Raw genomic sequence first — 17937 nt, 5'->3', positions numbered from 1 at the left:
CGAGAGATGATTAACGATTTTTATGGCCGGGATTGGGTGGTATTGATATGGACAGCGTTCATTTTCAACAAGACGGCACTACGGGCCACACAAGCAACGAAACCATTGATCTTTTACGGGAAAAGTTTCCGGACCGTGTTATTTATCTCTCGAAGAGATGACCACCGAGATCAAAATAATGAATATCAAAATAACACCTCTTATTAAAAAACCCTTTATAAGGCATGATTTATATATCATTAGAGATCTAGAACTATAGGGTGGGCCATGTAAAATTTGCTTTTTGAATCGGCTATAAAACAAAAACTAATCAATATTTTTTAAAACTTTTTTTTTTTATTTTGAAGATTGAATATTGTCATTTATGAATAAAAAATAATATCGTTCAAATGACCTCCATGACTGGCTTTACAGTAGGCCATTCGATCAACCCAATTTTTAAGCAACCAAATTTTTAAGTTTGGGCTCCAATTTCATGAATAGCAACTTCGATTTCGTGTTTTAAAGCATCAAACGGCTCCCCACAAAAAATAGTCCAACGGGCTTAAATCACAGCTCCGAGGCGGCCAATTGATATCGGAATTTCGACTGATTATTCGGTTTTCAAAAACGGTAGCCAAAAGTTCGAGTGTAACTTTGGCAGTGGGACAAGTTGCACCGTCCTGTTGAAACCAAATGTCGTCCATGTCATCCTCTTCAATTTTTGGAAACAACTCATTGAGCATGTCACGGTAACGCTCGCCATTTATTGTAACCGCGGCTCCTCGCTCATTTTCGAAAAAAAAATGGCCCGATGATACCGCCAGACCAAAAACCGCACCAAACAGTGACTCATTGTGGATGCATTTGCTTCTCTACAGTAACGTGTGGATTTTCTGAGCCCCAAATCCAACAATTTTGCTTATTGACCCCCATAGCCACCGATGTGAAAATCAGAAAAGAAGAAGAAGACACACCACTTTGGAAATAGGTTTTCTATATTACACAATTTTGTTCAAGCGTATAGCGTCCCATTTCGTAAATGTCAAGCCTTTAAGTAAATTATGAACATATTTGACATGTCATTTGTGTTATCATTCTCAAACAAATAGGTGGTTCAAAAAGCAAACGCTATATGGCCCACCCTGTATGTACTTCGATTCTCAAGGTGTTACAAATAAACTGTAACATGTCACGTGAACTCTTCATTTACATAAACTCCACTTGACACTTTTCACATATTTCAATTAAATTTTATATCCTCTTTTGCTTGCACATTTTTACAGAGAATATTTGGCAAACGGAACTTGACTTTATTGCGGTGAATCGACGTAATTTGGTTGTACTTTCGGTGGTTACCGCCCCCTACCAAAATGGAACGGGTAACAATGGCGACGCCAGCAATAGCTTAGATGATGATCAAGAAGAAGACTACTACAATGACACAATGTTTACAGCTGTCGGCAGCGGCACTACAGGAACCAACATAAACAATAATGAGCTCGACATATTGTCGGATTCAATACGAGGAAAGATGGCAACGAACGTTGGCAAACGAATTGGTGAAGGCAAAAGGAAGAGTAGCAACAATGTTGGGGTGGATTTCAGTGATGGTGGCAAGACAAGATATTTCGAAGTGCCCGATTTAATTAATCGAGACAGCAATGAAGAGCCGGGAGACTTTGATGAAGTAAATAATAAAGAAGAAGAGGAGGATGATGATGATGGTGTAAGTGATGTTGCAAACCATAAAAACAACAACAAATATGAATTTAAGGAAGAAGCTGACATTTATGATGGTAGAGGTGCCAAAGGTGGTGATGATGATGGTGATGGGGGTGGTGTGAGCGGCGTGGGCGTCGGCGAAGGACGTATCTTTGTGGAGCATTTCGATGCAAAGGAATTTTGGGAAAACAGACCTGCCAACATACCGCAATCGACAACCACAAAGGCGATAACGACAAGTACGATAAAGGCAGCAACAGAGTCGACTGACAATAACAACAAAAACTATGACAAAATGTGGGACAAGTTGGGCACACTCAGCAAGGCAAATAGTTTCGCCGATGGAATGTTGGATGCTGATGTGGAGAATGCTGCGGCAACAACAACAACTAACAAGTTGTCAAGCACAACTACAAGCAACATACGGCAGCAGCCCGAAACAACAACCACGACGACAGCTAGCGAACTTGATAGGTCGACAGGAAATGAGGCTGTTGTGACAACCACGATCACCAGCGCAACAGCAACAAAAATAACAACAGCAATGGGTAATAAACATACAAATAAAATGGCTCAAAACACAAGCACTCTGAAAACGACAACTACAAGCGACAGCAACAACTATACGGACAAAGCTAAAAAAGGTGTGTTAGTTGCTGCCAGTTTCACTACAACAACGGTCACTCCTGCGGCACACACCCAACCCACACGCACACATAACCATCACCAGCACCATAATCATCAACACCACAAAGAGCAACCACAGTCACCGCAACAGGCGCACACACATGCTACACATTCGTCCAAGTCGACGCGTAAGCATCACACTCAGAATCGACAGCATCACCGACAACGCGGCGGTCAGCACCACAACCGTCGTCATCAGAACAACTCAGGTGGTGCCGCGACTGGCGGACGTTCCGACGAGTCAGCCCCATCTCGAGGCTCTCGCCTTGATACGGGCCGTGCAGCGGCCGATTTGCGCACCCCCACCGCCTTCGATCTCAACAAAGTTACAGGAACGGGCATCAATTTAAATCGACTCGATGAGCTCGATTTGTCTGCGGGCACAACCTTTGAACAGTCTATCATTACACCTCGTGGGCAAAACCGCGATTCCGCTGCCTCATTTGATACGGATGCGCGTGATTATGACGCGCGTCGCATTTACACTAAATCAACGTCGACGACTAGCACGACAACACGTGACAGCAACATACATATCGTTAAACCCGAGAAACTGCCAGAGATTATACCGTCCACGCCGTTAACAAGCAATTCGAAAATTATCGAAATCAAAACGAAGAGCAGCATCGGCAACGGTGGCGGCCTAAAGCGCAACAAACGCATGGCGGAAGCGGAGATGCAGGTGGAAATCGAGCCAGAGTATTTGGTGGGTGAATTATCTGGCAATGATTCCAGCGAGTATTTAGGCACGTCTTCATCCGCGGACTCTGCTGCATCCGCATCCTCTTCTTCGTCCTCAGCTACTGCTAACACCGTCTCAACCGCACGGCAACCACCTCAAACGAGTCTAGTGCGGCTCGATGGTTTTGCTGGTATGCTGCAAATATTCTTCGGCATCGAGAAACCCATAGATATGGGTGTATTCGAGCATCCGCCCAGCGCTGAGTTCGTGAATCTCCTCTTTGCGTTACTCGTTTGGTGTGTACGCTATCCAGCTGTCTTTTGGACGACAACCAAGTCGTTTGCCACCATCTTCAGCATACAAATGATTGCTGTCGCTTTTGATATCATATTTAGCTACATAGGCGCTGCCAATCTATACAAATTGCAAGTGTACAGTGAGGCAATGCCCATCCAAACTCCCGGCCTCATTTTGAATGGTGTAGTCACATTGGCACTGTTTTTGCTATCATCAGCGCTGATGATTTCCTCATCGATGATTATGTACTTGTACGGGCACGGCCGGTTGGCGGCAAAAATGCGGGATCGCTCATTGATCACGATGAAATCAAGTGAAACGTGGATTTATTTTGCGCACTGTGCATCACTCTGCTACGTATTGGCGTGTGCTGTGGTGAAGGCGCCCCTATTGAATGATCTCAGCGCTACTTACAAAAACAATTTGCACTGCCCTACGTTCCTGTCAGGTGAGTTGAACCTATTGAGTTGCAAGTGTTGCTATTTCATGTAAGTACTTTAAAAAAATTGTTTCAAGAAGCAATTCATGCTTAGGGTCTTTCAAGGTCGAATTACATTTCCGGTAGTATTTGTAATAATAAGACGCCCAAACAGCGTAGGGAACGCAGGCCGCATGACGTACGAATCACTTTTGTTTTGACGTCGAACCAAGAACGGGACGAGTATTGTTAAGCGTTGAGTTATAAAAATGTTCAGCTACATTAAAAACTCAACAGATTAATCATTTAAAATGAATCAGCTTAAAGGTACATCATTGTCAATGATTCATTGAGGGAGGTTTTTAACGATTTTTACTGGAATGAAAATTAAAATCTTGGCATAAGCATCGAAGTCTTACTTCTATAGCCACGTCAGTATATTTTTTTTAATAGAATCACCTCTTGTATACCGAGGGTCGTTGAGATATGTGGCTAAGTCGATCCCACTCACTGTTTCGAACTTAGATTATAAATTTTATCGAAGTTAAAAATGGTGGAATTTCCCGGACGAGGCCAAAAAAATACCTCTCCAAAACAAGATCAGAAGATGATTGATTTGTATGTGACAAAGGCAAACTTATCATGAAGCTGAAGTAGTTTTAGAGAAAAGAGAATAGTTGCATACGTCGGTTCTGGTGTTCTACCGATAATCGAAAACTTCAACGGACTGTTAGGCATCCAGTAAAGTTTCATATTTGGTATGCTTCTCTAAAAACGGATTTCACCATGTTTGCCGCCAATTTCAATACAGTTTAGATTAATAAAATTTACGGAAAAAAATCATTGCCATTAGGTGTGAAGATATTTGGAAGAACTTTCCACCCTTGGATTTTAGATGAAAATAACGATCCCAAGTATCGAAGCCGAATGTGTATAGAGTTTAAACGGCAAAATAGGAGTGAAATGTTAGATTGGTCTTCACAATCGCTTGATGTCAACTCATTTAAAAATGTGTGGGCAACAGTTAAGCAAAAACTCAAAGGAAAAGAAATATGGGCGGTCAGATAGTTACTAATGCAAATTCAGCTGATTTGGAGACAATTAGCTCCACGCACAGAAATTCACACAAAGTATGACTCAAAAATTTGAAGGTATTACAGCTAATGATCTCATACAATGCAGTTAGAATCGAATTGGTCAAATAGTTTCTAAGTTATGGCGGTCACACTGAAGGCTATATATGGAACAACGTTTTGAATGCTTTGACGTTTTGTTTCGCAATAAAGATCTTTTCTGCGAGAATCTCTCAAAGGTTCTTAAGGGCGTAACAATCAGAATGAAATCAAAATCATGAGATTTATTGTGCTATTTTTTATTTTGTGCAGGTAACATTTCTCTGATCTGCATTCCAGGATATAGGAATATAGAGGGAAAGCTAGTCTTACCATTTAACCACCATTGATTAGCTGTTGGGAACCTTTCAAAAAATGAGACCTTTGGGCACTTCTCTTTAAATGTCCGGGCTTGGCAGCTAGATGATTAAGGGGGGCCTTTTATCAGTCGGCTTCAAAAAATCAATTTTTTTTTACTGCAAACGATAGATATATTATAGGAGAATATGCTCTCAAAATTGTATAGCGGAATTCAAAGAGATTTCGGAGTTACAGGCCTGTGTACCGTCCCCCGTGTGAGTATACTGTCTACCTTCTGAAAACTTTGAAACACGTTTTCTCAAAACCATGTTTTTGAAAATGGCGTGTAAGATTTAAAAAAACGACGAAAGTTATCGCTTCAAACCGTTAATCTATATAAAAAAAAATTAAAATGCGCAACTAATTAACTAACAAAATACAAAAAAAATTCTTTTTTTAATGTTAGTTAACACCTTTTTTGAAAAAAAAAAAAAAAATTGCGAAAAAAAGCACTTTTTTCAATAATTAATTGTGTGTTCATTTTTTTATATTTTTATACAAGAGTAGTCTATTATATGCGGGAAAGCCTTCTGAATAAGGCTTTCTTTTGTGTTTCAGGTAAAAACTACGACCACTTTCTTACACGCCGTTTTACTAGCGCGCAACGAGAAGCTGAGCGAGATCCCTCATATGTCCGTCATTTTCTTTTTTATTTTTGTTAAAAACTTGCTTATTACTCTTCAATCATGCCTTCAAATAAATGCAAAAGATTATTCCTGTGTGTCGCTTTTTTCGCCTCGAAAAAAATTGAGAAAAAACACCTTTTTTTGAAGCCACTGATAAGAGACCTCCTCAATGTCCCTGGTAGCTCCTTTCTTCGACAGCCTGAGGCAACACGCCAATCGAAATCCCATTAGATCAACAGCTTTGGCTGGCTGTAGATATCTGCCTGTTGGAGGACTCATAATAGTATCAAAATGGCGCTTTTGTATTACTTTGGGAGTGCCAGAGTGGTACTTCAACCATTTCACCTACCGACCTAACTACCTTCAAATCGGTCAGCTCACACAAATCTTAATATTTTTATGAAATCTTTTGGCGGAGGTCTTAAGTATCGAGTGATGTACCCTAATATACATACATACATATGTCTACTATCAGCGAGGAAATTGAAAATAATGACCACTTGAACCCAGTGATGGTGATGACGGTGATGTCAAATCCAATTAGCAGCACAAAACGTCAATTAAACGAAAGTGTAGGGCAAAACAAAAAAATCGAGAAAATCAGAAGAAACGTAGAATCATCGGAGAAGAGAAAAAAGAACAAATGCAGCGCAATTAAAATTAAATCGCATTAGACAAAGCCAGCAAATAATACAATCGAATAACACTTGAGTGCCTCACATAGTCAGGAATGCTGATAGTTCCAAGCTTAGCTAGGAAAGAGAGGAGCTAAGAACAAGTAGACAACAAAAATAGGAGTAAAAAATATTGAGACAAATTGAGAAGGGTGGCAGTATGAAAAGTGTAAAGGGTATTGCATCTATTGTCAAAGTACCCAATCAACTACATATATATGTGCATACTCGTAGTAGTGGGTGAACAAGCAAACTTGTCGAGGCAGCTACCAAAAATATGCAAAGTAAGCTCACATTAGTGATGCCGCTAGTGGACGGTGCAGGCGCCAAATCTCGCTCTTTTATTTACATTTTTTTTTATTACTACTCCAAACTTAAGCTTTCAATTAACGCTTTCTTCGCATACACCTTCCCACATTGCCACTCTACTAATAAAAAACGTTTTTTTTTTGTTTTTCTCGTTTCGCTTTTCTCTTTGCAGCAGTCATCAGCGTCGCTCATATTTTGCTGTGGATTGTCATTTGGCTATGTTTGACAGCCAAACATCGTTGGACATTCAAATTGCCGCCAATGGATGCATATGGCATTACTAAAGCGACCACCCAACCGCTACTGATGGCAAACCGCAGTAGTTTGCCCAGCGCTGGGAGTGTTAGTGGCAGTGGCAGCAATATCGGCAGCTCAGATCAGAAGGCCTCATCTTTGATGAGCGGTGGTGGGGGCAGCGGCGGCGGTAGTGGCCGTGGTGGCAAACTGAGTACCGAATCCAGCACCGATGGTGGCACTGACGATGTGTACTGGCCAAAATTAACACCAAGCTCACCGAAATTGAAGGTCACCTTCAATGAAGTACCGAGTACGTCTGATGATGTCCTACTAATTGGTGACCATGAACAAAACGATGGCAAGCGGTAAAAAATCGTTTTCTTTCAAACTAAACCAAAAAACAAAAAATTGAATGAAACAAAAGATACTACTTTCAACAAAAAATATCACACAAAATCTATGAAATGCACTTCAAACAATTATAATTTTTTTCTTTGTGGTTTCGAAATTAGTATTGCTTAACGCGCACACTTGTTTATGCGCAATTGCTCAGAAATGGGGCGTACAGGTGCTCACAAATGTTCGAAAAGTTATTGATGATGCCAGTATCTATCACTAAACGATCTATGTATGTAAATAAATGAGATGAAAATATTAAGCCCTAAAGATTTTGCGACGAATAACCAGGTACCCCTCCCGGCTGACAGGCAACCGAAATGAGATATTTACCGATGGCTTCACAAAATGGGACCACAGCCGTTCCCTCCATTAAGTTTTAAAAATGTTCATATAAAGTGCAGTGCGCTAAATATTTCTAATAATAATATTTATAAATATTAAAAATAATATTCGAGGTAACCAACCCTCCAGAGCCACATTGTGACGTCTCTTTGAAGCTTGGATCTCTTCTTAGACCTTAATCGGCTACAGATTTAGAGTGGCAAAAACGCTTTTTTCTGCTAGTGTAATAACATAAACTACTCTCCATAAGGACTGCTATGCTGATACAAATCCAGACTGACCCAGAAAAATAGTCCCCGCGGTTGGAGCGGCGATCATATTCTTTGTCACAATTGTGCTTGTCACCTATGCATATCTCACTAGATCCCTATAACTTTGATCGAGTTAACGGAGTTAACGCTTAGGCCATGCCAAGTGGACCAAATCGACGCATTTCAAAGTATACTGCCGACCAATTCGCACAGTGCCAATGAAAACTTGTCTCTGTATCCAATCGTGATTTTTCTAATAAAATCGCGCGCTCCTTAATCCATTTCAGGGCACAAAAAACCATGAGGTCGAAGTGCAAACCTCATGAAGAATCTATTCTAAATCAATTCCGTTTGGTCCACACATTTTTAGTGGCGATAAAAGACAAGTTTTCTGAGTTCTGTCTGACTTATTTTGATAATTTAACTCCTTTTAAGTTCATCTTTCGATTAGGTTTGGTTAGGTAGTAACGGTTGCTCGCCTTGGAATACACTCAACATAACCCATTGTGAAGCCGCATGGGAAACTTTTCTCGATCTCTTCCACAACCAACGTGAACTAGTGAATAAGTTTTGAAGATTTGCGGTTCCCACAGTACTGAGATCATCTACCTAATTAATGAATTGTCTACCTGAAATGGTGCATGTTCGACGTGATAGAGCAGGATAGATTCATCGAAAGTCGTGTCGAAAAATCGTGTCTTAATTTTCTTTAGCTGGCCAACTTCTGCAGAAGTCAGTGCCTGCATTTTTCGGCTCTAAACATGTCTTCCTATTAGACTGTGTTCTGCTATGATAGAAATGAGTGTACTATACTAAAGTTACGCTTACCTATTATGGCTCAGCAATCAGTTTAGAACCGGCCACAATTGCTGGGTGGTTTTGAAACTGGCTTCCTTAAGCCATCTCTTGGTTCGCTATTCGTGCAAATCTCTCAAAAACATGTAGCTCAATAGTTTTTTTTTTTTATAAGGCATAATTTTCCCTGAGCTGAAAGCAACTATTAAATTTTTTTTAAGCGAAACAGAAAATGAAGACATTTTTATTCTTGATATTTTTCAGAAAAAAAAGTAATAATTAAACAAAATATATTATTTTTCAAATTGGACATTTCGAATTTTATTTTTTTATTTTGCAAAATAATATAGTTTCGAAAAAATTATACAATTTTTATTTTTGAAAGCTAAATAAAATTTATTAATAAAAAAAATTTCAAAAATAAAAATTTTATTATATTTAATTAATTAATAATTAAAAAAAATAATTTTTCAAAGTTTTTTAATAAAAAATGAAAAACATTTAAAAAATAAAAATTTTATAATTTTTAAAAATAAAAAAATTATAATATTATTTTTTATCGCTTATAAAATCATTAGCTTCCTGCTTTTATTATTCTTATTTATTAAAAAAACTTTCAAAAGTTTTTTTATTAAAAAAGCCTTCAGAAATAAAAAAATTCTAATTTTTTCGGAACTGTAAAACCAATTCCAGAAAAAAAATAATTTCAAAAATAATTTTTTTGTTTAATTTTTTTTTTTCGCTTTTAAAATCATTAGCTTCCTGTTTTTATTATTCTTATTTACAAAAAAAAAAACTTTCAAAAAATTTTATTATTAAAAAGGCCTTCAAAAATACAAAAATATATAATTTTTTCGGAACTACAAAAAAAAGTTCAAAAATAAAAATTGTATCATTTTTTCAGAACTATAAAAACAATTACAGAAATAAAACAATTTCAATTTATAATTAATTGTAACCTTTTCACTATGTAATCTCCATCAAACAAAATTCCTCAGGACGTAAGTTGTCCTAACTGAGCAACCTTCGCGAACCACTCATGAGCAGAGCGCCGCCGTTGTTGTCAAATATTTATTTAAATATTGAATATTTGTTTAGTGCAAATTTTTTCTTTGCTGATTTTTGTTATTTACCATAGGTAAAAAAGTAAATGCTATCATAATTTTCGACAACTTTTTTTACTACAATATCATAGAGGCATAAACCCCAAAGTGTGTGTACGTTTTGCTAATTTTTGATTTTTTTCACTCGTAAAAAACACACAAATTTCGAAATCAGTGCACGTCAGTCGTTTTTGTTTGTGTCACTAATACAATACATGCGTCATATATTGTTTTTTTTCACCTAATCCGTATGATTGTCTTTATGTTCGAATTTTATACCCTTCATAAACTTTTGCTTGGAAATTTATATCATTTAAATTTTGATATTTTTATTTCTTATTTTTCCTCCCTTAAATTTTTCGTTGTCACGTTTGAAATAAATACCATACATACCTATTATACATAAGTGAATTTAGAAAACTTATTTTTGCGTGCACTAAATTTTCGCTAATCACTCACTTTTTTCATTGTGCATCGCAACATTTTTATATTTTGCAACTTTGCATTCATTAATTAAAAAATCAAAAAAAGCTTGTGTTTTCCCATCTTCTCTTCCATTTTCTTACACATTTTCGAGACACTTTGTTCATTTGTATGTAAAGTAAATACATACATACTATATACATGTATGTATGTGTATGTATGCAATTGCAATTCGACTATATAAAGACACCGCAAACAAATACAATTATTGTACAAGTATTGGTCGTATTGACAATAAGAAACTATTTTTGTTCCGCTTGTCGCCTGTTTTTAATTCAAATTTATATACAAATTTTATTTGAATCATTTTTTATAGTGTACGTACGTATGTTTGTATCTTAAGTATATATGTATGTATGTATGTAACTAATGTTACTAACAGTATTCAAAATGTACCGTATGGTTTGTAGTTTACTCACATGTATGTACGTATGTATATGTTTACTAACTTATTGTTGTTCGTTATATCTACATTTTAATACTTGTAGTACATAAAATATATACAAATACGAGTATATACAGTAGTGCGCAATATGTTCGGGGGCCTGAACAACTTCAGAGGCAAAAAAAATATTGAATTGTAATTTAGTTTGCTTCAAAATTTCAATTTCAATTATTTATTTATTGCTCTTAACATTAAGTAATACAAAGAATATGAAAGGGAATCATAACCGAAAAATATTACCGAAGAGGCAAAACAGGCAATGTGTCCAGTTTTGCACGCCAAACATAACACCCAAATATTTTAGAAACGGAATGTCTGATATTATTTAGTACTAAAGACATTACTCCTACAAATAGAGGTTTCACTAAAACCAATTCGCATCCAAGTCCATTTTAGCCAGCTTGCAAAATTACCGCTTTCCAAAGGGTATTAACTTTACTTTATAAACAGTTCCAGCATAAAAGTGAAGTGTACATCACATATTGACAAGAATTGGATTTTTATAATTTTTTTTTGTTTTATATTTTTTTATTTATTAATTTTTTTTATTTAACTTTTAATTTTTTATCTGTGTTTTATTTAATTTTTTTTTTATTTTTTTTTTAGTTTTTAATTTTTAATTTCTTTAATTTTTATTTCTTATTTATTTTTTTATTTATTTAATAATTTTTATAATGAAAATATGGTTCATACAGCAACAAAAACTTAAAAATGTAAGTTTCAAGCATTATAGAAAATCTATAAAAATACGAAAAAATTTCATCAAAACATTATCTATACTTTTTTGTCAAAATTGCTTTTGTCTTCAGGAGACGTGGCAATGTGTCCAGTTTTGCACGCCAAACATAACACCCAAATATTTTAGAAACGGAATGTCTGATATTATTTAGTACTAAAGACATTACTCCTACAAATAGAGGTTTCACTAAAACCAATTCGCATCCAAGTCCATTTTAGCCAGCTTGCAAAATTACCGCTTTGCAAAGGGTATTAACTTTACTTTATAAACAGTTCCAGCATAAAAGTGAAGTGTACATCACATATTGACAAGAATTGGATTTTTATAATTTTTTTTTGTTTTATATTTTTTTATTTATTAATTTTTTTTATTTAACTTTTAATTTTTTATCTGTGTTTTATTTAATTTTTTTTTTATTTTTTTTTTTAGTTTTTAATTTTTAATTTCTTTAATTTTTATTTCTTATTTATTTTTTATTTATTTAATAATTTTTTTTAATGAAAATATGGTTCATACAGCAACAAAAACTTAAAAATGTAAGTTTCAAGCATTATAGAAAATCTATAAAAATACGAAAAAATTTCATCAAAACATTATCTATACTGTTTTGTCAAAATTGCTTTTGTCTTCAGGAGACGTGGTTTTATAGCCCATTCAATTTTAGCACTACAACGCACAAATTTTAAACTCAAAAATTCTAGCTGAAAAAATTAAGGCTCATGTTGATTTTAAAAAAATGTTTGGTTTTGCTTTTTGTCTTCCTTTTAAAACATTTGGTGTATAAAACTTTATGCCCAGAATTTGACTAAAGGATTTGAAATTTTGTTGAAAATTTGCGGAATTTTTATAAATTTTGTACAGAGTTTGAAACTTTGTGTTAAATAGTTTTTGTTGAAGTAAAGAAATACCAAGCATATTTTTATACAAAAAATAGAAAACTTAAAAAATTAGTTTAGAATTCTTGCCACGATGGGAAAATAAATTTAAATAAAACAGCAACATGCTCCGCGCATGGACGAAAATGCAAAAATCGAAACACTTGGAACTTGGACTTTTTGGTGCCATATGAAAGCCAAAACTCCAGTTACGGAAATTTCGATGATAAAATAAACCTTAAGTCTTGTGCATCCCCTCAAATCTCAAATAATCTGTATACACAATTTCACTTTCACGCTTGGCATATAAGGAAATCCGTGTTTGAAGATGCTAAAACCTCAAGATTGGGAAAATCTAGAGAAGAAAAACGTTCCAAAACCTCCTAAAATTTATGTATGGCTTATGGCAATTTGAACCCTCTATAACTAAGCGAAAATAATATTTTACCCATTTTATTTTGAATTTTGAATGTTAAAGTCTCATCCTCTTTGTTGTTGCTTTATTTGTTTGTTCACATTCTCATTGAAACTCTGCCATTCAAACAACCAAGTTGAAAAACAAAAACAATGTAAATATTTTTGTTGCTCTAGCGAACTCACCTTCCATGACCTCGCTAAGCGTGAAACGATACATGATAAAATGGCTAACCTTATTGAAAATTTTGTCAGCTGAACTTTGGCAACTGCTGAAATATATCAATTAAAATACTATCAAGCCCAGATCACAGTCAAATTAATAACTTGTTTCAATAGTGGGTCGAGCTCTGCCCTAGAAAAATTATACCACATTAAGTCTCGATCAGCCGAAGTTGGCTGGAGCAATAATGAGTGTTTTTAAGAGTTTAAGTACTTAAGAAGAAAATTATAATACAAAACAAAAATATTGTTGGAATGATTTTTTTTATTATAATCTGGAAGATAATCTCATGGCATTTAATTTTTAATATGATATCCGGCATATAGTCCATTCGATCAGTCCAATTTTTGACTACTTTTTCCCTTAAAAGCAAAAAAGCGACGCAAACGATGGTCATTTGTCTTCAATTCTTGCACGAGCTGTCCTTTATAGGCACCCAAGCCAAGATTCTTACGTAAAATTGTCCACGTAGTCGAAAAAAAAGGCCAACATGTTGAGCTTGACGACAAATCGACATTTCGGCGTCCTTTTCAACACTTCGTGCTATGAACTTCGCGAAGAGATTAATTTTTTTCAAAGACAATTTCCACAAGTTGGAAGCATTGTTCTGGCGTTAAACGATTCATTATGACTGGCCAAACTTTACTTCACTTCTGTGTCAACACAATTTGCCATTCTAAGCTGTCAAACCATAATTTTCGATATCAATAGTTTTCATAGCGCTAAAACAATTTAAAGTTTAGTGAAAAGTATGGCAAAGCGAACAAAACATTGTTCTAAGAAAAATACAACTTAGGCCAAAATATTAAGATTTTAAATTAATAAATCAATTTTTTTTTTTGTTGGGACAACTAGCAAGTACAGCACTCAGACAACATTAAACCCAGTGCTGCAGCTCCAACCAGCAATAACTACCCGCATTGAAACTTACGTTCAAAGATCGAACGCATTGACTCTTTCATGTTTTTATTATTTTATTTACGTTAAGAGAAATAAGTCAGGAATATTTCCAACATTTTGAATAATTATTTAAAAATTTACAGAAATATAAGCTGAAGTTTGACGAACATCCGACAGTTATTACTTGAAACCCTACGCGACAAAACGATAGCGCATGCAAATTTTTGACTATAGTTTTGGCTACTTTTTTTTGTAATTTTCTATAGTTATAGCTATAGTTTTTTGTCGTGCATTTCTTATATGGAGTAAATGCACAACACCGCACCCTTGGATTTATATGTTTTTGTTAGGCAATGAGCTATCGTTTTATAAAAAAAGAATTTAATCTTTAAACAAAAATTAGTCAAAACTAGTCAAAATGTGGATGTGCTATCGCTTGTCGAGGGCTGTATATATTTATGTGTGGCAGTAGCAAAATGATAAACAGAAATTAGCAAGTCTCGATAAACTGCGCAAGAAAGCCTGGAAATGCCGAGATTTCTTTAAAATTAATACAACAAGGTGAATTCCAAAATAAACAAGACTGAGCTAAAATAGAAACGACAGGAGCTTTGTTCCAATAAACTCGAATTTATTTATTCAAAATGGTCCCCTCTGGCCTCGATACACTATTTTGCGCGATCTAAAAGCTTTTCCAAAGAGTGTTCCAGGTCATTGCCCGGAATGTCCCTCAGGATGTCGGTACCAGCCGTTTAGATGGCCACTACGGACGCAAAATGTTCCCCTTTCATGCCCAAATGCAATTTTCCGACTTCCGATAGAAGTAACAGGGAGCCATATCAGACGAATACGATAAGTGATTGTTGGTTAAAATCCGATTTCTAGTCAAAAAATCAGTCACAAGAGTGGATCAATGAGATGGTGCCTTAACATGCAAGCGCCAGCTTCCTCCTTCGCGGTATTCAGGGCGAATTCGAAGAATGCGATGCAACAAACGCTTTAAAACGCCAAGATAGAAAATTGCATTGACGGATTGGCCCGTTCGCACGAACTCCTTGTAGACAATTCCATTGGAATCATAAAAACAAATGAGCATTGGGCCCGTATGTTCACTGCCATTTATGTCCCCACAACCATCTCTGAAACGTGTAAACCACTCATGAACTCCCGCACGAGATAGACAATCATCGCCATAAACTTTCTTCATCAACTCAAATGTTTTGGTAAACGATTTACCGATTTTAAAATAAAATTTGATATTAGCGTTTTGTTCGAAACTCATTTTTGTACCGATGACACAAACATACTGACACTTTAGACGCAACAACTTCGCTTCCACTGAACTGACTATCACCAAGCTTTCACTGGAAGTCAGCTAGGGATGTAACTTCCACCGCACTAACTCATTAACAAGATGACGCCATCAAAAACATTTTTATGTCGCCAGTCTTGTTTATTTTGGACTTCACCTTGAAGTTTTATGCTTATACAGAGTTTTTTAATAGAAGCGGAATCAACCTTTTGCAAAGTACAATAGATGAAGTTGTGGGGCTTCAAATGATCAATAAACTTCTCTTCTTTAGATAATTTTATGTTGTAAAGGAATAGGGGCAGGAGCTCAGCCAAACACCCAAAAAAAGTGTAAGCCCCATTCTTTGTATTTATCCATTGTTATTTAAGAAATTGTAATTTTATGTTGTTGAAAGTAAACCTCGATTTGTATCCCAATGGGAATTGCCACAATGGGAATTGAGTAATTCCCATTTCCTGAGAAAGGTATGTCAATCGACTGATTTGGTTCATTTTAAAGTGGATCAGCCATAAAGGGCATATAGCCTATCCGTTGCGCCGATGAGCACGAACGGCTCAAATTTGTGAATATGAAGCAAATGTGAGCGTAAATACGTCTAATTGAAATACCTTGACGAAATTTAGTTTTAAAAAGTTGGCAAACTAGTTAGCAGAAACATTGATGATGCTAAATGTTTACCAAGCTATGGCACGACATTAGAAACGTTGAAGAATTTCGTTTCAATAAATCAAAGCTTTCAAACGGTTTTGGATTTGATTTGATATTATTTTCAAAGCCGAATATATATACATATATAGTTTTCCTAAAAAGGCGCAGTTAAATTCTTTTAAATAATAAAGATATTTTGTCTTATCATCAATAGAACCAAATTTTCTGTACGGATCGTAAAATATTTCGCAATTTTTTTAGTTTTTTAACCCTTTTTTATAGCAAAAACATTGCTTAACTCTTTAATCTTTTTCTATGTGAATTTTAACTTTACCCTTGAAATCAAACTAACGCCATAGGGGAGATCTAGCGAGTTAAGCAATTGTGAGGCATTCAAAATGCACTATTCAACTTTATCAACTTTAACTCACTTGTTAGTCATGAGGCCCACTGCCCATTGTACTCCAACTGCTCGTACTGTACAAGTAGACACAATAGAAAGGTTTCCGCTCTGCAGAATTACATCTGAAAATAGAGTATGGGGTAGCTATTGAGCCAATTTTATAATTGCTAATTATATTTAAGAGAACTCTGTATAACCTCGCATGACCCTATTGATCAAAGTCAACGTCAAAGTCATGTTGTGGAAGTGTAGAAAAAAAAGAATAAATAAAACTTCGCCAGAACAAATACTGAATGTGTTGGCGTGCATAGAAATGCGAAGACATGCATAATGGCTATACTTTTCTAAGCATAACCTTTGGCATTCATAAGTACACCTGTGTGCAGACTAACAGCAGAGCGTCATATTGCAAAGTTTAAAGTATTTTTTTTATTTTTATTTTTTTTTTATTATTTTTTTTTTTTTCTTGATAAAAGTATAGATGGCGCAAAATTTAGCAACCTATCGGTAGAAGTTCTAATTTTTGCAAATTGCCTCCCGCAAGGTCAAAATAAATATTTCAAAATCCTTTTTTTATTTAGTAAAAAGTTATTCAAAAATAAAACTCACTGATTGCCTTCAACGTGCATTCGCAGCATTGATATAGTGTCGATCTATAAATACTTTGCACCTAACGAAGATAATCGATATTAATACATAATCTGGGGGAATATTTCGTGTTGTACCTTCCCTTGCAAGCTCATTTGATTTGCACTTACCTTCCATATTTCTATGGCCTGTCACCCAAATCAGGTATATTTTAAAACATTGCGATCATCATCATCATCATTTGGCGCTACAACTCTGTGTGAGCTTTGGCCTGCGGCACAAAATGTCTCCATTTGCCCTGATCCTTGGTTGATTCCTTCCAGTTGTGGACCTTGCGTTTCCCCATGTCGTCTTCTAGTTTGTCAATCCATCTTAATCTTGGTCTGCCTCTTGCTTTCGTTGCAAATGCTTTAGCGTCAATTACTTTTCGTTGAGCTCTCGTGGGGCCCATTCTCATGGTATGGCATAGGCACCTTCTTCTTTGAGCTTTGATGAACCGGTTCCCTCTTATGCGTCGCTCGCCGTTGTCTTTGACTGCACCGAAGATTAGCCTCAAAATTTTTCGATCGATTACTTGGAGTTTGTTTTAGTCTTTTTCACTTAGTGTCCAAGACTCCGCTCCGTAGCAAAGAACTGGTCGGAATATAGATTTATATAGCGAAATTTTGCAAGGTATGTTGTTGTTATGTCAGCAAGAACATTCCTCATACATGTACGGGGAGTGCTGCTGGAGTGGCAGCCCTTGACCAGATATATGCATAGTAATTCCGGATCGTTCCGGTAACGTAGAAACGACTGTCAGGAGGGAGGCTGTTGAGCAGCTTCAATTTAAAATGGTTTAATAAGTGAGTAAATTGCTCTATATGCTGCTTGTAGTCTCTAGTCGATTGTGACGCTCATTGCGTTATCGT

At 35.9% G+C, this 17937-nt stretch overlaps 1 protein-coding gene across 1 annotated transcript in view; it reads left to right on the top strand.

The window, feature by feature from the left end:
* LOC128871599 (protein tincar) overlaps window positions 1-17937 on the top strand; it is a 133668-nt gene that overhangs the window by 96893 nt on the left and 18838 nt on the right. The window contains exons 4-5 of the mRNA XM_054113470.1: window positions 1266-3818; window positions 7042-7471. Coding sequence (XP_053969445.1) covers window positions 1266-3818; window positions 7042-7471 — 2983 coding nt within the window. The remainder of the gene's footprint in view (window positions 1-1265; window positions 3819-7041; window positions 7472-17937) is intronic.

This window comes from Anastrepha ludens, chromosome 2 (assembly GCF_028408465.1).
Source record: "Anastrepha ludens isolate Willacy chromosome 2, idAnaLude1.1, whole genome shotgun sequence".
Taxonomy (NCBI): Eukaryota; Metazoa; Arthropoda; class Insecta; order Diptera; family Tephritidae; genus Anastrepha; species Anastrepha ludens.
Note: the sequence above shows the minus strand (reverse complement) of the source record. Positions and strands in the feature narration are given on the sequence as shown.